General features: G+C 39.3%; 1 protein-coding gene across 2 annotated transcripts; it reads right to left on the reverse strand.

The window, feature by feature from the left end:
- Nucleotides 1-249: 249 nt before the first annotated feature.
- FERMT1 (fermitin family member 1) lies at nt 250-19,205 on the reverse strand. Of its 2 annotated transcripts, none has more exons than XM_010192186.1 (14): nt 18,957-19,205; nt 15,913-16,146; nt 14,138-14,309; nt 13,372-13,569; nt 12,347-12,449; nt 10,684-10,791; nt 9,643-9,774; nt 9,453-9,502; nt 6,849-6,973; nt 5,452-5,558; nt 4,493-4,714; nt 3,710-3,834; nt 1,830-1,971; nt 250-529 (listed from the first exon to the last, which is right to left on the reverse strand). In XM_010192186.1, exons 1-14 carry the CDS (start codon nt 19,105-19,107, stop codon nt 356-358), a joined length of 2,043 nt encoding a protein of 680 aa, XP_010190488.1. In that variant the 5' UTR covers nt 19,108-19,205; the 3' UTR covers nt 250-355. The 2 variants fall into 2 exon arrangements, with proteins under 2 accessions (XP_010190488.1, XP_010190487.1); XM_010192185.1 differs by having other exon boundaries at nt 13,372-13,573; nt 14,157-14,309; nt 18,957-19,128.
- Nucleotides 19,206-22,225: the final 3,020 nt, after the last annotated feature.

A 22,225-nucleotide genomic window follows, 5' to 3' on the forward strand; every position in this document is an offset into this window, starting at 1 on the left:
TTTTAACAATGGCCAGGTTAACAGTGAGAGTTGCATGGCTGTAAGAGAAGAAAACTTGCTGTACAGTATCTTCAAGGTACTTGCTCTGGATACTTACAGATTGTTGCAATTAAGAATACTAGATTCAAAAACACCCAGTGGCTAGACACTGTTTATTTAAAAACTTCTAGATGTGACCAGTGACCTTGGCTTCAATATTTAACAAAAACTATAAATAGTCCAGCCATATTACAAGATGGATTGACATGTACAAGATTTATTAGTCAGCAATTAACTATCAGAGAGATTTTTGTTTAATCTCTGGTCATCTTAGCTGTGGGAAGAAGCAGGCAGAGGGAAGAGAGTTTATTTCACCTCATTCCTGACCTCCAGTTAATTTATGAAACAGGTCTTCATCCAGTGTTTCATTCTGGTGTTTGGAGCGGGTTGACAAGAAGATGTAGCCCCCAATATACTCATGGATGATTTTGCAGTCTGCGCTCAGACACGTGAAAGCGATAGACACATTCTGGTCAAACTCGAATGCAACCTAAAGAAAATACATATGGCAAAGTCAGGAACAGGGATAAAATGCATCTGCGAAAAAAGAGCAAGTGTGAGAGCATAACTCTCATAAATGTATCTCACAAATTTATTTATTTAATTTTTTATTTATCACAAATACTGTGATAAAGCAGTACCTGTCTCAACCAAGAGCTATAAAGATTTCTGGGTCTGCAGGATGTGGAGAGTATTTGGCTGCATGTTCATTAATTTTCTGCTATGGCAGGGCCCTCTTGTGGTCAAAATCTTGTTGCTTGTTTAGGCAGGCAACAAAAACATACTTTTAACTAGTTTTTCTAATGGTGTATAAAGCAAAAGCTGAGAAGAGCAGGAAATCTTGACTCTTTGTACACTTAGCCAATTATGTTTAATACTGTCAATTCTTATGTGCTGACCTTAAATCTGCTTTTGGGGTCCAGGCTTTGATTTCCAACTACTGTCAGTTCTAAAATCCAGCAAACTGAGGTTAGTTGCCTACTGTGGATTCTGCCTTTTTTGAGAGTGATTTAAAGCAAACCCAACAGCTTTACCCAGCATTAGAGGCTCCGGCACAGGAAGAACTGCAGGAGTACTAGGGATTGTATCTGATCTCTCCTGGCTCCTACAGATGGATTGGAAAACTACGTGCAGGAACAGTTTCCAAGCTGCTTGAATGTATATCAGGTCACACGAGTTCTACTCCTGAAATCTACAATTTGCAAAGCTGTCTTCAAGCTTTCAAACCCAAATTCTCCAGCAAGCTGCTAGGCAATAGCTGGCCCCACTGAGCAGCCTTCAGCAGGGTCAGGAGCATCCCAGTATAAATCACACAATGCAGGTTCTTTCTCAGGACCATACACTGACACAGAGGAGCTCACACCCTGCCCTTGCAATCTCAGTTTGGGATTTGAAAGACAAACTGGATTCCTGTATCCTCAATAGAGACTGAATCACCACAATTTAAGAGGATGATGCATAAACTAGACTATACAGAGAGTTAAAATGAGATTTTTACTGACAGAGCAGTAAATAGATTGGAATTTACCTTTGAGTCTCTGTATTTCATCCTATCAAAATCAAGAGCAACTTATAAAGAATAAGCTTGGTAGGAACCTTTTAAACTGGAGATCTTTTACTTTTGAATTTTCACTACAGACTCCATTAAGAAAAAGTTTAGACAGATTATTTAATAACATGTCACAACACATTCAAAATCTTTTCACTCTGAGGTTTAAAAAGCTTTTCTGAAAGCATCCTCCAGTGTCTCAAATGTAATGACTGAATGCAGAGAGCTGTTCCAGTTTTACCTGGCGTGTTTCCCAGTTCACATTCCACTGCTTCATGTTGGAGAACCTCCACGTTGTGATAGGATCTCCTGTGGCTATATCTATTCGTATCAGCCTGTTATAGGACACTCCAAGCATATCAATCTTTTTGCTTCCTTTAAACCTGAAAAAAACCCCAAAACAACAAAGCCTTTGAGCAGATCTGATTTGCAGAAATATTTCTCTTGCCCTTCTCTGAAAGTGCAAAAAATGTGGGAAAAGTCACAACAGCCTGCGATTGAGGAGAGCTTGGACCCTTCTTTAGAACAGTATTTATTATAAGGCAGAAATGTAGGTTGGTGAACCATGGTATAAGATGGAAAATAGGCAGGCAGGTAGATCTAGCTGAAATGTTTCCAATGAATTGTTTTTCTGCTAAAAAACACTGTTCTGCCAAAATGCATTAATTTGATTATACTTTTACTGGAAAAGTGTCAACAATAATTTTCCTTGCTTCACATTTCACTAATGTTGAAACATGTTCTTCTAGTTGTATTCACCTAAATTATATAAGCATATAATAGGAATAGTTAGGAAAAGGTTATTCTGCTAAAGAAACTACATTATTCTACCTTCATGCTGAAAGCTGGAAGAAATCTCATCTGTCTGCTGTTAATATTTTCAGTACTTTTGATCCCATTTCTGAACCTTCTTGCCTTAAGATGAAGCTGGCTCTTAGGGAATGAATGTGACCTGGACCAAAATTTGTGCCTTAATGCCCCACCGAGATACTTCACATCACTTTGGAGAAATTCACCGAGGTGTTCTACAAAATGCAGTTTAGGTGTTGGGTTTGTTTGTTTAACAGAATTAGTGCTGACAGATGGGACAAAACACCTATATCTATGTTAGTAAATTAAATAATGGCAGGAAAGATTTCTGGGCACTGAACTCATGTGCTGTTAAATTGCTAGAAGAGCCCCAGGCAGAACTCTGGCTGCAACTGAGCAGCGCTCTCTCAAATGACTCCCAGGTACAGCCAGGAGCTGGAACACCCAAGGACCAACATGATCTGGTAGTTCACATGAGGCTACTGGGTTTTGGGAAGTCAGAGTGTTTCATAGTACAGATGTGGGGTGTTCTATGCCAGCTGGCCTCTGTGCCAGAGAATGGTTCTCAGCTGGTTCCATTTATACCATAGATGATTCCTAAGTAGCCGTGCAAGAGGTGTTAAGCACAGGTTATGGAAGGTAACCATATGTATGGTAGTGTCAGTACTTTTCAGTCTTTTTGTAGGGTTTTTTTTGAGAAGAAAGAATGCAGGTCAGAACCCCATCATATTCAAGATAAGTGTCCAGGGAAACTGCTGTGAACACAACAGGACCCTTCTTGTGATGACTGCCCTTCTAGAGTCACCTGTTAGCAGTTTTCTTGATGAAATGCCAAAGAAATTATGCTCTGCAAAAATTATTTTATCATAAAATCTGATCCAATTTATAATAAAATTTATAATAAAATCTGATTAAAAAAAATCTGATCATAAAATCTGATCAATCCAATGAGCAAGAGTTGGAGGGGACAAATATATTGCAAACCTGAGAAAACCAACAAGGCATGCATTTTTTACGTTTTATTGAGTTTATGTCAGTACGGGTTTAATCCTAGCGATAAGTTACTTCAGGCAAAACCTGACAGGTCTGTATGAAGACAGACATAATGGAGAGTCTCACTCCAGGAATGGAGCTACTAAGTGCTACTGCTATAGAAAAAAACAGCAGTATGGAAGTTACTAAAACTAAAAAAGGTCTATGGGGGGACAAAAATGGAGAATGTTTCCAGAACAGTGAGTCAAAGAACTTCCTGCAAATCACTAAGCATGAACACATTATGGCAGCTTGACATTGCTGTAACAGTATGATTACCTTACAACGTAGTAGGATAAGCCAAACTCAGGGAGGGACTGCCACTCTTGAATAAAATGCAACTTGGCCTCCACTAAGGTCATGTGGGAGACATTTTGATGGGCTTCCAGAATACGAGCAGCCAACTGGGAAACACAGGTAGAAAGAAAAGCTTCAATTGACTGGAGAAAAAAAATACCCTTGCTTTCACTAAATCAAACAGCATTGGCTCTGATCCCATGTTCAGACACTTAGCCACCACTGTTCATGCAGATGTATTGTGCAGACCACTTGGGGACAGATCCTGAGCTACAAGGACAGAATAGTGCAGGAAGGTCTCAGTGTCTGGGTTTGTGCTCCAGCACACTGCTTTGGAGACTGCGTCCTGAGGATGAGTGGGCTGAACTCTTTCACAGCAAAAGCAGTGGACAAGGAATTAGGTGGAGGTGAAGGAGAGGCCCCTAGGCCAAGAGGGCGGGAAGACACTGTTATTAAAGATGCAGACAGTAACTTCCTCTCCTTAAAAACCTTCATTTCTTACTCAGAAGAGACTTTCAGGGAGAGCATTATCATGAGGAGAACATGATGAGTGACTCAGGAGGCAGTGTGGATACAGGAGGAGTACTTGGAAAAAGTGCCAATAGACTTGTCCATGTGTTCATTTTAAAGAAAAGGCCTCTTGCTAAATATCAAAGGGACAAATTAGTACGGCAAGATGATTCTGCTGTATAGTTTCAATCCAGCCTCACCCCAAGCAATCATTGGAAGCACCCATCCCCAACCATCAAGCCATGCTCAGGATACCTGCTTGGACTTGCGTTTTTTGGTATAACGTGGTGAGACAAAGCATTCTGGTTTCATATCAATGCTTTGTGGATCAGAGACAGCCTGAGGAGACATGGTCCAGTTCTTCATCTTTAGAAATGAAAGGATCTTGTGGACCTCAGGATGATAAGAGCTGTCAGCCATTGTTTTGCCTCTGGAGGCTAAAACACAAGCAGCCATCCACCGAGCATACTGATTCTCCTGCAACAAAGACAATCATTTGATATTTTTAGACAAACTATTTATGAAGATGGCCACTGTTCACACATCTTTCACTGCATGATAAAACTACTCTGGAGTTATTCTGCTTAATTTGTGTGGATGTGCAGTTACCATTGTACTGTTGTTCTTCCCTGACTGGGCTAGTTCCACTTACAGGACTACCTTTGTGGATTAATTACATTTCAAATTTTCAAAGAAATACAGTACTTTGGAAGATTCTCTTGGAAATTTTATTGCATGACTGTTTTTCACCTAATGAACAATTTTTACACAATTTGGATTGATATATTTCAATACAAATGAAATACACTGAAATGGAAAAGAAATGTAAGTTTCTTATCACGCTACCCTTGTCTGAATGGGGAAGAGTTCTAATTAACAAAAAAGAAGATAATAAAACCAAACTCCAGTCCTTTGAAAACACTCAAGCAAAACTTTATAATTTCTTTTTACTTCTTTGACAGTATGTTGTTTTCTTCTTTCCAGCAGCTGTACTTGGAAACCGATGATAAACAGAATTACTGTCCTTTCGTCCCCTCAAACATGAAGTATTTGGTAGACCACCACATCATTCTTAAATTTTACTAAACATGCAGCTAATAAACTCTTCGCAGCATCCTTATTTTTCTACACCAAGTCTAAAACAGGACAATGCGTCATCTAGACAACCTGCCAATAAATATGGAACACAAACTTTCCCTTGGCTTATTACTCACGTTTTCGCATCTTAAATATACTTCATTCATGCCATCAGCAACAGGAATTAGTAATTTGATTCCAAGCTTCTTTGCTGCAACATTTACATCTGATACAACTTCACATCCTAGATCACAAAGAATCAGAAATAAATGACTTTATTTAACTACTACATCACTAACTTTAAGTACTGATTAATACTAAAGAACAGCACTTAATGGTTCTTTTTCTCTGAGATTAATGGCCAAGACGTTTGAAGCTTAGGCCTAATGAAAGGTTTCTGTTCTAGTTCACTGCCTGGTCTGGCTTGCTAGGGTGATGAATGCTCTGTCCTCAAAGAGCATGTTAGTCAATGTGGAAGAGAAGGGATCCAAGTGCTCTCAAAACCTCAGCCTGATCTTAGGAAATCCTCAACACTTAAAATGGAGAGGAGCTGATAAGATAAGCACTTTTGGAAATTTTGGCCTGTCTTGAAAGCGTGGACTATATTGGCAGAAGCAACTAACTACTGACAAGGGGAGATGGCTGACATCTACAACAGACCTGGCCAGTTCAGGGATCCCAGAGAACTCCAGGGACCTGGTATTTCATGTTGATGGTGCTATTACAGGCCTTCTGCATTTGGCTGGAGTCAAGGATGCCTAGAGTTCCCTTTTGTGTCAAGGGACACCAAGGCTGTGGGCTACTTGGTGAGGTTCCAGCCACCCTGATGCATTTTACCATGTGTTTATCTGACCTACTGAGGATATGTAGGTTGGTATGTAGAGCCATTTGTTCACCCAGGTCAATCTTCTTTCTATTTCAAAGGTTTCTACTAGGATGAATCCTGGGCTGATTCCCAATCACTGAACAATGTCCCTGCAGAAGCAGATGTAGATGGAGGCTATGTATGGTGCTGGTGTTTGCTGTGTGTACAACCTGTGTTTCTCCTCCAGAAGTACCTAAAGCTGGTTGTAGCTATGGAAATCCCCATGCACGAAACAAACGAGGTCCAGAGAAAGTCTTGGAGCTGTCCCTGCACAGCAGTATATGGGTGCAACCTATGGCATTCTTGTCCAACCACAATCCTCTACTACCAGTGTGCATTTGCCAAGGACAGAGGTGAGTATTACCACAGAGTACAGAGTAAAAATATTTGGAAATAAAAGTGTCACACAGATCACCTTCTCTAACTCATCTCTAAGTGAATTCAGCAGTACATGGCATTTTACAAGCCAGGTCCAGAAAAATCTTGGTTTGGGCTAACCTATTGAATCTTCTACAGATGCAGTCTGCCTGCTTAAGAGTGTCAGTAACTGAAAAAATGACAAGACTAAACACTGCTCTGCTTACCTTCATGAGTCTTGCAGGGATTCCTTGATTTGTTCAGTTCATGAATGCAACAGGAAAAGGAAAGGAAGAAAAAGAAAATTCCTACCTTTTAGGTTTAGTTTTTCAATAGGTTCTCCCTGTGCAGATTCCTTGTTTTTAAAATAAGATACTGAAGTGTCTTTGAAGACAAACCAATACGTCTTGATAGTTCTGAGTGCCGGCTTCCTGGGCCTAAAGGAAAAAAAAGAAATCACATTTGTTTTATTAAAATGTACAGATTGCTAAGTCACTCACAAATGTTACTGTAGATCTCAAATTGCTTTGAGGTCATACACATGGTTTCAGTTGGGTTACTCACATTTGTGTCAGTGATGGGGATGGAAAAACACCTGGAACCAACACCACACCCAAGTTATCCCAGGTATGGATGTGTTTTTACCCCAGGTTCTAGCTGAATCCTATCTGTGATTTTTTTTCTTCCTCTCCTATATGATTTTTCTTACTTTTTTTCCTTCCATTCATAATCAAAGCCATCCTGTTCTAACAAAGACTAATTCTTGAATTACATGAATTCAGTAATGCTAATGTAACCCACTAGTTTGTTCACATGCACTAGATTTAGCTTCAGTTTTTCCTAGCTCCTTATCTGGAAGATTTGCACCCATAAAACTAACTGAAATTGTAAGGCAGCAGAGGCCATTTTTTTGGCTTTATCTGAATATTTAACACACAAACTTCTATTCTGTCACTGAGTTTACAGAGGTTCTGTAGCATTCCAAGAAAATGTAATAGTTCAAACCATCTTCTTCCACTAGGGCAGTGTTATTCCAGCTCCTCTCACATGTATATAGATGGATATAATCCCCATTGAAATTATTTTACTCAATTTCAGTCCTTTGCTAATGCAAACTGTTTTCTTTCATAGAGTAAAAATATCTACTTTAGAACTGAGAACTAACTGATAGATACTAATGGTCAAACATGATTGCTGTGCCAGCCCCAACCTCTCTTCTGTAAGAGATAAAAATCATAATTCATTCTACTAATAATATACTGACAAAATTATGAGGGATGCTGGGGAAATTCTAGGGTCAATATGTATCAGAAGAGAAAACCAGAGAAATTAGCACTATTTTTGTAGAGAAATACTAGTTGCAAAGGTTATTAGTGAAATAAAAAAGAAAAATTAAAAAAAAACTTCAACTATTTAGTAATTTCCTTTAAATCCAAAATGATGGTACAAAGATTATACAGCCAGCTATAAAACAGTGATTTATTATACCCCCTCTTACTTTTTCCAGAGCCTTTTCAAAAATCTTAGTTTAGAATCCTATCTAGAAAATGGAGATTTTAATGTTTAAATTTAAAAAATAACTTGGATTTTCAAAACTGCCAAATATTTTAACTTTTGCTTTTCCAATCCAGGGACAAAAAAAATCTTCAAAAATAAGGGACTGTAAATTTTTTTAGATGAAAAAAATAATTTTCTATCCCAAACAGTTGCTGAAAACTTTTTTGAAACATTTATATAGTAATACTGTAATTGTAATTCTCTACAGTATTATCACCAACGTGGAGGCAGTATTTACTAGTGTGCTAATGTCGTACATACTGTGAATAAAAGTTCACTAAATGAATAGAGTCAGCAGTATGGCATGCAGAGCTTTGCATTTAGGTTTACAATTAATAATTTTAGTAGCAGAATGCTGTTGTTCCTTTAAAGAAACGTTTTCCATCTTACCTAGTTTCTACAATGTCTCAGGCTTAGTAAGTGATTTATAATGTATACAGGAAATGTTTCATAATGAAAAATAACTGCTGAATACTTTTAAAAGCAAACTGCTCTACTGCTGGGGAAAAAAGAAACAATCCATTGTTAGAGGTGAGTAACTGACAGATCTTAAAAGGCTTAAATTCCCTTTCATCTCAAGCCACCTTAGTAATTTGAATGTCAAATAAAACTCCTAATCAGAAATTAATAATTAACAATTCTTAACAGTTAACAACAGTTAAAATTTTCAGGTGCAGTTTTCAGTTCACTGACTACAAATATGATCTGTCAACAGAATGAATCTGATAAATATCTGTGCAACAGAAATATTTATCTTTCTAAAACACGAAGACTGTTTTGTGATAAAAGGCATTACAGACTTGAGGTCACTGCAGTAATTTAAATAACTCATAAATCAAGATATTATAGTGGGATCACAGAAACCCATTTTAGTATTAGAAAAAAAAAACAAACTCCACATTTGGTTAGAAAGGGGTTATTTGTTTGTTTCTTTTGTTTAAAACAATAAATAAATCCCCAGGGTTGCTTTCAGAAATTCTTCTCAGGGAGAGCTGAAAGTTTTTTCTAGTTTTTCATTGGCAACGAACAGTAAAAAGTGACTGAAAACAAAATTTTAGATTCTTTGTTTTAGAGATGACGATTGGTGAGCACCAGGAAATATAAATAACCTGGTCTTTTAATAAGCATAAATATAGCTACCCCAGCACCTCAAGAGCTAGAAAGATTTGCTGAGAATCTTGTTCAGAAGCAGTAAGAGAAAGATTTGAAGAGGGTGATATTAGGCTAGTTAGACCTAGCTGGTGTATTTGTTAATTTATAACTGTAGGATCTACTGTTAGATTAGAATGATCTCAAAAGATCTCTTGTATGGTTAGGTTTTTTGTTCTGTATGTTTTATTATTAGTTTTAATAACTCACCTAACTAGCCTGAGATTATCAGCAAGTTTCGGGATGTCTGTGATGTCCTCCTGTCAGGAATAATTAGGAATAATTTTAGTATAACGCATTTTGTAATCGTCTCTTGACTCTGTTGATAAATCAGTAACCAGGTCGGCTCATCAGAGTCAATGCATTTGACACAGATCAAAAAGGATCCAGAAGGACATACCACAATGTTACTTGTGTTTCCACCTTCCAGCGTCACTTCCAGATTAGAAAGTGCAGCTTCTACTTCATCTACTTCTGATTCGCAGGTGAAATCTTTTGCCTCTGATGACAATGATAACTTGCTTACATGATACTAAAATAAAACATCAAATATCAAATAGTCAGTGTATCAACCAGCAACACGCAATGACAGCATATGAAAATAGGCCATTTGGTCTTCTGGGTCTTGGACAACTGTGTAAAGTTCTGCAGCCTGGAACCCTGTATCTTTCCCCCAAGGAAACAGGTATGTCCGCTATGATCTCCAGTACAATTACTGGTAACAGTTTCCTATTTTCACTGTCAGTGTTTGTGTTCCTTTGCTGTATCATCGTCCCTGCTCTGTGAAGCTGACCCAGTGCTAATATTTCCATCCCTAGTACTGTCAGCTGTAGGCGCCATCCATACCAGCTGGAAACTTGGCAGCAAAGTTCTGTGGTGTTCTGCAGTGGCAGGCTGTGAATTTTCTGGCAGCTCCATTTACATTTAAGAGGAAGGAATTTATTATTAATAAATGTTTGTGCCTTATTACCTACAGTCAGAGAGTAAGCCAGGCTCAGTCATGTTAAATTTCTGTGTAATCCATAGCGTCGCTATCTTCACACTGTGCTATAGCTTTTTTTTCAGTCTGTTGTGAACATATGTATTGATGTATTAGAGAAGTTTTCAGGAAGAATATGTGAAAGGGTGGTAGCTGGTATGGGAAGCAACACTTCATAGTAATCCCCTTCAGAGTAGGTTGGTATCAACGTTACATCCTGGGTATGGCTTTCTTTAGATAATTTTAGTAAATGGTTCTGTAACTGTAGGTGTCAGTTTGAATAATGGTGTGCTGCTATTGAATTTAGTTGGTTTAGTTGATGGATGCTGCTTATTGTTTCTCACTCCAATAATAGACCCCTAACTCAAGCAGAACTACTGGCCTGGGCTCTACCCAAGTCTTGTCCTAGCTTGCCCCTGCCTCTTGAGGAAACAGGTTTTGCAACTTGGATCAAGTACATGCCTGTAGTGCAGCGAAGATCAGCATTTCTTCCTCCGTGCAGTCAATTTCTTCTAACAGGATGGCCCAACGGGCTTGTTCATATATTTGGTTTATTCGCACTGCATCATACTGTAGCAAAATAGAACAACATTGGTCATTAATGACCATCAAGATACAGATCAACTGCAGCTGATCTAACATTGGGCCAAAGCCATGAAGGTTGTTTCCTTCCTCCCCCACCTCTGCCCTGCTGTATGTTCCCATCCTTCTCTTGTCCTAGCTCGTCTGATTGCCTGTAGGGTCACAGTGGCTTGCTGATCCAACAGAAAATTAATCAGGACTCCTTGGCTGAAGCAGAAGAGGAGCTAAAGACATCCTCTTTTGTGGTAGTAAGCCTTGGACTGGCTTAACCGAAATGTGAAACCACACCATGAGAGTGAAAATAACATGACATGGATGATATGAATGTGACATTCAACAGCTTGCTACTGCCAAAAGACAGAAACTCTTATTCCTCACTTCCCCTCTTCTGCTCTTGGCTTTTCCAGTTCTGGCTCTGTCTTTGCACTGGCTTGACATTTGTCAGATCCTGCTGTGAACTGCTTTAATTGACTATCCATTTTTTGGACAGTGGTTGTTTTTTATTATCTACTTTGGTTAAAAAGCTGAAGCAACTTACAGAAATATTCAAGCCCCAAAGCTGGTGAAAGGTAGGTGATGGGAGGGTAAACCTTGGGAGTGTGTCCTCTCCCAGTAGTGGTGAGCTATTAAGTACCCTGAAGGTACTTATTTCACCCTATGGCTCCATGGCCGGCTGGGGCAAAGAAGAGAAATGTTTGGGCTGCTGACGCTGAGACACATACTAGAATTTTAGTGGGGATGGCATTGCACCCAGAAACATGCCACCTGAACTACAAAGTGCCCTTCTGTTTATCTGAGATGCCTGAAATGGGAGTTTTACAGAATTTACAGAAAATGACGAAGTAAAGGCCAAATCCTCTGAAATTCACATTTTAACTTTTGTTTATTTATGCTGGTCAGTGATTGTAGCATCATGTGAAATGCATCATCCAAGCCTTAAACACAGCCACCGTGACTGACTTTTAGTGGACATAAAGGCAAATGAGAGGCAACTCGAGAAAAACATTTAAGTGACTTTTGAAGACTAAGTCTTGTTTTCAAATGGGACTGAAACAGTTTTGCTGAACTTCCCAAAGGTATTTTATTCACCCTAATACACTGAAACAAATTTAGTTTAAGTGCCTGTGTGCTTCTGAATTAGTCAGCCCAGAAGAGCTGAAGGGCAGTGGTACATAAATGTAATTTTTAAGTCCATTTTCAAAAATAAGGCTTATACCTTTTCATCATTTAGGATACTGTTGGTTTAGTTTTTCCCTTAATTTTTCTTGTTAAAAGAGAGGCAGAAAGCAAACCAATCTCTCTGGAAATCTGGATACTGTTGTTGGTACTCTTCAGATCTCTATACTTAAGATCTTGTTTCGGGTGAGGAGCAGTGATTCAGTTTCCAGAAGGGAAAAGTGCAGCCTTAGCTGAGGGGAAGAAGTTGAATTTGATCTCTGAAGGGCCTGTAAAAAATCCTAGCTAAAATTCAGTATCCTTGTGCTATAGCTCCTTGACATGAAAAAAGGCAAACAATGAATAGGAATAAAAACAAAGCTCTTACTTTTGGATTCAAATCAAAGAAAGTGTAATATTTAAAGCGTAAAAGAAGTTGATCGTCCTCCAGAATGCCTTGTTCCAAAAGTGATCGAGATGAATCTAGCCAGCTGTGGAAGAAAACAACCCACAGATTCATCTGTACAGGAAAAACTATCACACCTGCAGAGCTCCAATGTACTTGTGAAACAAAAGGGGGAAGAAACAGCTCTAATTCCTGCAAGCCTGGGAAAAATTCACGTAACTTGAGAAGGCGGAACATTCATATGGACTTCCAACTTTCATTGTATAAATAGGATACCTAAAATCTTCCTATTTTTACTCCAACACTTTTCAGAGTAGATGCCATAAACTGAGCAGTAAGTAGTTGTGGGCTATGCCAATAAGATTCTGCTCCCGCTTTTCATTTCAATATTTGCTGTTCTATAATTCAAGCTACTTCTGTTCTCCAGTGAAATCCAATGAAAATATCAAAGTCACTGTTAAATGCTCCACAGACCCAAAAATGACAATCCATATTTTAATGCTAGAGAGGCAATCCTCTCAAACACTTGCACCACTAACCTCCATAGTTCTCTGTATTACTCTAAGGTGTACAATAAGCAACGTTTGCTTGTGCATAATTCAAGAAGTTAACCTTTTTGTATGGCATTAGAGCTTTTTTGAATTTATCCATGTGTTATTTCCACTGTCCATTTAAAGCCTTTAGAGTTAGCTATCTAGACTGTCCTTTAGCTGTGCCCACAGTGCTAAACTGGATTTGCATCCATCTAACAGAATTTAGTCCAGAGCTTGCACAATTATATAATTCATCACTTTAAAACAAAATTGCCTAACCAAGAATGATGAATAAGGAAAAAAAGATTTAAAAGAGTATCTCTGAAACAAAACCTAGACCAGAGCATGTTTTTAACTATCAGTGTAACCATAAATCAGGGTTTTGTTTTCAAATTCTGCTTTACACTTAAAAAGCTGGATTAATGCTACCTTTGTTAAGCCAGCTCACAATGGTCTCAAAAAGAGGTATCTTACCCTGCATTGAGTTTGGCTTTGTCAGCTAAAGTCTGAGGCTGGTACATCTCTGCTAGTTTTTCTGGAGAGCAATTGGGATGACTTAAGGTGAGGATACTGGAATTCTGCTCAGTCAAGGGGCTGTCGCTGAACCAAGTAATTGTAGAAGAAGCTGGTGTCCCATTGATGGGATCATAAGTGGGTGTCATAAAGCCTGGACTTCCTGCAAGTTAAGAGAGTAACGTATTACTCCAGAGAAAACTGCCTTCTGACTTAGGTAGTCTACCACTTTCTATCATAAAAGACTAACCCTTTTCTTTCAAGGCACTCTCCTAGCTCTGCTGTTTACATCAGGCCTTGTCCTTTCACAGGTGAAGTGACCTCAGGGACAGAAGTGCTCTTGTTCTGCGAGATATCTCAGTTGTGTTGCAGATAGGAAACACATACATTCAAGCCTTTATTTCTTCTTTTCCTTGCAGGTTGCCAAAACTATTGAACATTTGAAGAGTGGTCTCACATTTTCAAAGAGCAGCAGCACACCCTGTGTGCAGGGCCACAGCTGATCACCTGTTTTCTGGTATGGCCTTTCTCATATCGATGGAAAGGGAAACATTTAAAAACAACAGAAAAATATTGATATACTGGAAAATTCAGTAACTTCTTGAAGCAACTGAGTTCAGGCCAACTGTGTCGCTCTGAACACCATCCTACATTAAACTAGTCTCCCTGGTTTTAATTGTGTATCAAAGGACTTCCTCTTTTTGACTTTCAGTCAGAAGAATAAAACAATATTGATTTGTCATTACCTGACAATCCAGAACTCACTGGAGAGTTGCACAGGTTTACAGTATCTTCTGTAAGTGGTTCTTTGCTGTTCTTGTCTTTTTTCTTTTTCTTTTGCTTTTTGAATGCATCTTCTGTTTGCTTCAACAAAGAGAGTTCTTCTGACCGTCTAATATCTACAATGGCAATTTGGGAAGTGAGGCAAGATGAAACATTTGAAACTTAGCAGATTACATCCCAAAAAAGCCCACGGTTAGTAACAGCATTTGGGGAAGCTCCATGTTGCAATCTGAATTTTATTTTTAGTAAGTTGAAAGCAGTAGCCGTGGAAAATCCAGTAATTTGATAATGAGGCCAAAGACTTTGGGCTGCGAGAGTGAGTTTTGACAGGATTTAAGTCTGTTTTTTAGTAAGCATAACTGCATTTTAGAACATCTGGGAAAAGCTCTTTCTCCCTAATGGCTCTGCAATCACCTTTGAGCTTAATAACCTCAGTGAAATGTCAGAGTTATGAATAAGGAAGAACAGAAATGAAACCACTGTATTTGAAGTTTGTGCCTTATATTATTCACTGTATTTCACATACAAGATTATGTCTTGGCTATACAATATTCCCATATGCACTGCTGATTCAGACACGTATTGTCAGTTGAAAACTTGCCACTTTGCTTCTGAAAAAGTGTTTTATCCTGAGGTAAGCAAAGATATTTTTGACAGTATTCACTCATGAGAAAAGTTACAGGGTTCCTGCACTGACTCAACCTGGAAGAAAATTCTGGCTAGAAATATTTAATTTGGCCAAATGTCATTTGAACAATTATAGCATAATTTTATCAGAGCTGGTAAGTGTAATAAATACATACCATACCTTTCACAATCCACTGCTAGAAGTCGAAATTGAAAGCTACATTGTGGTTAATATGAGAAGGTGAATTTCTTCTGAAGATGAATGTGTTAGTGGCCTAAGCTTAGAAGATCTAAATTAAAGAATCCCTAAAATTAAGGGATTCTGAAGACTGTTTGCAGACTCAACTTATTACTGTTGATCACAGGCACACAGGTCTGGCATGCTCCAAAACCTGCCAGAACCAGCCAGAATGCCCTGACTAGAAGAGGTTTGGGTGTATAAAAGTTTTGAACATTTAAAACATGCTTCTTCTGAAGTAAATACATATAGAATCACAGAATCATAGAATACCAGGTTGGAAGGGACCACAAGGATCATCTAGTCCAACCTTTCAAGGTAAAAGTATAGTTTAAATGAGATGAGTCAGCACCCTGTCAAGCTGATTCTTAAAGCTGACCAATGTAGGGGAATTCATCACTTCCATATAACCAAGGCCAAGCTGAATATCATTAATGCTAGTGAAAGTAGGTGATAAGTCAGTTGACACCAGTAAAATTGCCTGTGGAGAATGCTGGTGTAGGAGATTGATAAGCTCAAGCTCTTAGTCAATGGCACAGAATAAGAAGGCCTGAGTCCCACATGAGGAGGACAAGAATCCCTACAAAACCATCAACAGGACTCTTGATTATGCAGTACTTCTGCAGCTCATGGAACGAATTTCTGACACTGTTTGCATCAGGTATCGCAAAAACTGAGAACCATTGATGTGCACTGGATACTAAAAACCAAAAAATCTGTTACTGGTCTTGGGTTAATTTAATCAAATTTCTCCTTGAGCTAAACAGTTTTGTGAATAAGGACTTCACATCAAAACAAAGTCACCTAATAAAATGCTCCAACTTAGCTGCTAGAGGGGATTTAGCTTTACTTACTGAGAATTTTGCAGATGTCACTGACAGCTTTGAATACCACAGAAGAGAAGCTGACTTTCAGTCTCACAGTCTGCATGTTTGGCAAGCGAAGCCGCAGCATTTTGTGCTGAGTAGTAAAGAACAGCTTAGCATCTGCCTGCACCCCGCATTTGTCGAGTGTCCAGTGGGTTTTCAGAAGCCAACATTTTTTTTGCACCCACCAAAGAGCATAGTCTGACCAATCTTGTGGTGTTTCTAGGAAAATACAAAATTATTATTAATAAACTAAGAAGCAAATATACAAAACCTTGGTTTGGAAACAGTGCTCTGCAAACATGAGAATTTATTTACGTTAAAGTAGCAACGACAGTTCCTGAGACCTAGACCTCATTTGCTAAGTATGTGTCAGTCACTGGGAATTAACTTTGTTTTCCCTGAATAGTTAACCTAGGTGCTGACTGTGGCACTGCCTTTATCTTGCAGACATCCAGAGGGAAAGTGCATCTCCTGAGTCTGGTGGTATACAAGGTCCAATGCTGCTTTGATTTTGCTGGGATATGGACTAATAACAAGGGTACCCATTTTGATAGCGCAAGCTGAAAATCCTCCCACAAAACTTTGTGTGCATCCAGGTGTGCACAAGTTCTTCCACAATCTCCTGGGAAGGACCACTGAACAGCTCATCTCTCTAATGTTAAGAACCAGCAATGAGTCTCTCGAACACCTGGTGACACACAGCTAAGAACCGTTTTCAGCTCTTCTCTGTGGCTGCACAGTTTGACTAACAAGGATGCTTATCTGAGTGCAGCTTGCTTACGACAACGTCACAGTGGCAATGCTCTTTAAATAATCAAAGAACGGAATGATTATGTTGTGAGTAAGCCCTGTGACAATCAGGAAAGAGTTAACAAGCTCTCTAACAAGTAAGGTGATCTCTACCACACAAGGATGCAGAAACTTGTAAGAGGTAGAAACTTGTAAAAGTGGCAGAATGGGCATGGCATGATATGGTACAGTTAAATCTTTTATTAGTCTGTACAGGAGGGCAGGCTGGCGTGACTGACCAGGGCCTGACAAGGATTGCCTGCAAAATTTATCAGAGAAGACAGGCCTGCCAAGAGATGACTGCCTTGTTTCATTAACATGAACTTGCCTGTGTTTTGCTTAAGTAAAAAATGTTTGAGTATTTTGTACCTTGAAAACGTGCAGATAGACTAAAGCTTGCTGAATCAATAACAGATGGAAGACTTTGTTCATGACTTACATTAAGAGTTTTGGAGGGGGAGAACAGCGGCTTTTCTCTGATTACTCTTGAGCAGTAAGCTGTCCTGACCTGAAAGGTGTCAAAACCTTGTCTAGATCAGCATGAGAAGCACACCCATAAGGAAAGAGACAAAGCATTGCTGCTCTGTGTTCCATGGGCATTCCAAGATTAGATGACTTCCCAGATGCCAATGATGTGTAGCAGCAGGTAAAGATTCTGTGTGATCTCGGCCAAGTTGTTTCAGTTTTCTGCATCATTTCTCATTCCTCCTCACCAGCTCCACCAGGCTATTCCTCAGTGTGTCTATAGCACTGTAGAGCCCTGTCCTATTTTGGATTTTCTTGGTAACAATTTGTCTTTTAAGAGAGCTGCTGACGCAAATCACTCAGTTGAAGATTTGCTTTAAATATTATTTAATATAGAAAGCTTTTTGCACTCGTTGAGTACTAATTATAAAAAAACTGTGAAAAAATAGTCTTCTGACCCAGTAAGAACTCCAGCTAGCATTGGTTTGCTGGCTGAACAAAAGTCGGAAGAAATGTATTATAGATATGCTACTTGCTTTAATACTGGAAAAGGGATTCCCAGATAAAATCATTATCTCCAAGTAGAGCTTTTCCATCAAAAAGGGTTTTAATGTAAAAATGTCCTTCCATTGAATGGGAGCCTTTTGGAAAAGATACCTTGTGCATCTTCCTTTGTTTTCTTCAAAACCCATGTTTGAAACCAAAACCTTCCATTTGGCAGTGGAATTCCAGAATTCTTCTCTGAAATTAAGTTGCTGATTTTAAATTTCTCAATGCTATTTTGCTGAAGGGTTTTGTTATAGTTCAGTTTTTCTCTTCTGGTTTGTCTGAAGTCAAGTTATGTAAAAAAGGCTAAAGTTTCAAGGAGGCTTTTTCCGATGTTTTTGTTGTTGCTACAAATATTCTATTTCTAGAGCAATACATAGAAAAGCAAAGCTCATGATGTTCCTGCTTGGTGAGTCTAATCTAGCAGACAGGTTCCTTTCTGTGTGAAATGGTTAACTGAAGACTTCTAGACTTAGGAATTACAGGAAAAAGAACAATACTTGAAGAAATAATAGCATATGAAAACCCTGTGGCATTATATAATGATCAAATACCATACTTTCTTGTCTGTATCTATCATTCTGCAGCCTCAGAGTGCAGATGATTATTTTGGGAGCCATTTGGTGGCTTTGAATTAAAGAAACACAGATTCTGTTATTGCCTGTAGCACTGACTTGCTGTGACTGTACACAGGGTATTTTACCTTTCATCTCCTAATTTGACTTGGCCAGTCTCTGCTCTTCACAGCTGTTCCCTACTGGATATATGCAATAGATGACATGGCTCAGATTTTGGCTACAATGCCATGATAGCACAGGGAACAGTAACGTCTGAAGTGCCTTTGTAACAACTCATCCTATCTCTTTGACTGCTACAGATGGATAAATAGAGTATCAGATACCTTTATTGCCCCTCAAACTAGCTACCTATAAAGTCTGTCTGGAAAGGGAGTTGAATAGTTAATCTAGTCCAACTGTATTTGTCTAACAGGAAGACGAAAACTAAGTGAAGTGTTGTTTGCACTGTGTGATAGTATAGGGGCTTTAGTCACAGATGGGGAGAGTTTGTGGCCACATAAAAACCCTGAGCCTGCCACACCTACACGCTCGGTCTACTGTTCCAAAGAAGTAAGGCAGTGCCATTTCAAAATGTGGAGCCTCTTTTTGCAGAGGGAAAGCTGCATGTATTATTTTAACAACACCGTGTAAATTAAACAGGTCTTTACTCACTGATTTGTTCTACTAATTTCAGCATCACTCCTCCAATATGAAGGTCTCCTGTGACCCGTAGTAAAAATTCCTTTTGTACCTCTTCATGCTGATGATCAACTGTCACCAAGAGCTCCCAGGAGTGAGACCCATATTCACCTGAGGAAATCATTTCAGAAAGGTCTACGTAAGCTCTGCAAAAACAAAACAAACAAGCAAAAAGGATATTTTTCCTCCACACACTGAAACAAATGCATCTCTCCACAGTCTCAAAACACCTCCATGCTGCCGAGACTTCGCAGTGGCCTTGGCTGAAACTTCAGATGTGCTGTGTCTTGTTACCTCTGAACTAGACTGCTCTGGTGACTACCCTTGTAACATAGGCATGTGGGGATTTTTGTTTTTATTCTGATTCCTCCCCCAACTCAAGTGTCTCCCGTTGACTAGAGATAGCCCAGTTTTACCCGGGTTTTCTCACTGTACAGTGCTAATCTGCCAGTCTGGACACTGTAAAACCAGAAGTTGTGGGTGGGACCTGTTTTGGCAATCTGTCAGTGAACAAAGGAATTTTGTTGACTTGTACACTTCCAGCTGTAATTTTCACTGCAAATGAAAGTTTACACTAGCAGTTCTGCCAGCTTGGTCTCATGGGACCAAAACCAGAGTAGTTTTACCTATTTGGGTAGATGTGAGGGGAGACAAATAACTGCAGTGGCTCTTTGGCAGCAATATCCACACACATAACTGCAGTTTTTGCTGATCATCTGATTGCATAGAGATGTAGGCACGTATCCTGTCTGAGATCCCACCAGTGAGAAAAGGTACCAGATTAGCACTCGGTGTCCTGTCAAACTGAACTCTAAGAAACAGGGCTTTGCAGTTAAAGCTTGGGCAGTAAAGTGGATAAGCTTCCATTTATTGTAGACTTTCAGAAATACCTGGGAACCAAGTCACACAGACTCTATTAAAGGTGCCATACACAGGCTTCTCCTAACATAAAAAATAACTAGGATTTGTTTACAAAGAAGGCTAGAGGGCATGTAACAATATTAACAGATTTCTGTAGATCTTTTAAAAAAGAAGTGCTTAGTAAGTTACAACCCTTAGCCTAAAAGTTAGGTCAAAACCAGAAAAATCAAGAACCACTGTCACAGGTGATGAGTGAGAGAAAGAGTGACCTTTCCTAGGACTGGCTGCAGAATAAGACCAGACTAGCTTAGGTTACAATAATGTAAAATTAAGCTAAATGTTAAATAAAGCATGCTTAGAAACAGGGTGAAAATTTAAGTTAACTTATTTATCCAATTTGTAGTAATGAAGCTTTATGTTACCGATTAGATAATAAAAGAGGTTTTTAGTGCCAAAAGATACTAGTCCAGGGCAAAGCCCAGTTCAATATTCGTCCTGAGGTTCCCTTCCAGAGATGCAAGGCAGCTCTTGCAACTCAACAACCAGCCTGTTCCAGCTTAATCTTCCACAGACTTTCAGGTGCTATTCATCCTTCTTAACAGGAAGACTTTTGCTATTTTGTTAAATTACATATCATGCAGTGTTTGTATTATGGAGCACAATATAAATCAACGTCATCTGTTTCAGTGAAATTCTTTTAAAATCTGTTGTTGGGATACTAATATTGTAGACTTGGCTATTTGAACTCCTTAGGGCCTAGGCCATGCCTGGTGTCAACCCTGCTGATACAAATTTTGATATCAAAGGGATAATAGAAATGTGGTAGTAATGACAAGTTCTACTCATAAGGAAAAGTGATTCCAAAGGTAAAGGCAATTAACGTGTATCTGTTAAAGATTAGACTGATCTCTCCCCAAAAAGAATGACAATATAAACAATACAATCTGTCCTGCTCAAAACCACTCTTTTAGGAGAAATCGCCTTACCAAGGAGTTTCAGTAGAACAGTGCTGAGAGTCTGCTCTGAAATTCTAAAATCATGACTTACAGACAGCCCTAACTCCGAAAACTGCAACTGCATAATCCTGAAGCTTGACTCCAAGAATCCCGAATCCTGACTCCAAGAAGTTAACTTGCACTGAGGAAGAAATGCTACTGTTTATTAGGTTCTTGGATGTGCCAGCCTACACCTTTTTACCAAACAGTTATTACACCAACAGGAGGTGATACTTATCCAAGAAGTTTGTTTGGTTTGCCTTGGTCAACAAAGACATTGTGTTCGGACACTGGAAAGCACTATAGCTCTCCCGCCTCTGGGATAGAGCTGGGATTTTGAAATAGTGCTGCTGTGTGCAACATGGATGTACCTGCTTAGGTGTGCATCAGACCAAGGGGTACCTGGTGGAGGTGAAGGGCTGTGCCTCTCTCGAAGGCACAGTGTCCAAGCTCCTGAGATGGTCTCACAGGTGGATGAAGCTTTCAGCACAAGGGCAGTAAAAGGTGTGGAGAACAGTTACTGTTGCACTGTATTCATAGCAAAACAAAAATCCTGACTTTAGAAAAGTCAAAATGCAACTAGTCATGTTCCTAAGCATCAATAACAGCTTTAAAAGTAAATAAATCTACAACTGGCCTAAGCATGAGAAGTATGCAATTTTATTTCAGGAGCATGGCTATGAAATCTGGCAGAGAAACGACACTTTTGCCAAAACATAGTTCACTATAAGGCACTATTGTTACAGAAAAGAAGCAGTCTCATCTCTCCTCTTGTGCCAGTGAAAACATTTTGGAGCTGATCTGGATTTTTTTTCCTTTTTAAATTTGGTTTGGCTTCCCAGTCTAATTCTGCATACAAATGCTTGTGCTGACATGGATGAAAATGAGCAGCCCAAGGGGTGGGTGAAACTCTTTCATTCACGCTGGCGTGGAAAACCATGGGCTCAGTGCAGCTAATCCTGGCACTCTGTCATTCCCTAAAGCTGCTCTCTTTTCCCCTTCCTCTTCAAACCAGGAGATTTTAGTTTGATGACAAGAAAACACAAACACTGGTAAATCGATCAGAGTACGCAGTGCAAATGAAGTCTAGTCTCAAAAAGAGGCAAGATAAGCAACAAGGTCAACCAAGTGTTGTGTATTAAAAACCAAGCAAACCCGAACTACCAGGGCGGGCTGTGCATGCTCCACCTCTCAAAACCTTCAGGTCCAGACTGGATCTGCTTGGGGAACGTGCCTCAGTTCTTGGGTTCCCCGTGGGTTGCAGCTGTATGGCCTGGCACAGCGAGATCAAAAAGGGCAGAAACATGTCTTCAGGCTACTGCTGCCTCTAGTCGGTGTTTCTACAGAGCATGTTAGCCAACACTGCTATACAAAACAGCTGTAATT

This window comes from Mesitornis unicolor, unplaced genomic scaffold (assembly GCF_000695765.1).
Source record: "Mesitornis unicolor isolate BGI_N332 unplaced genomic scaffold, ASM69576v1 scaffold53479, whole genome shotgun sequence".
In the NCBI taxonomy this organism is placed as follows: domain Eukaryota; kingdom Metazoa; phylum Chordata; class Aves; order Mesitornithiformes; family Mesitornithidae; genus Mesitornis; species Mesitornis unicolor.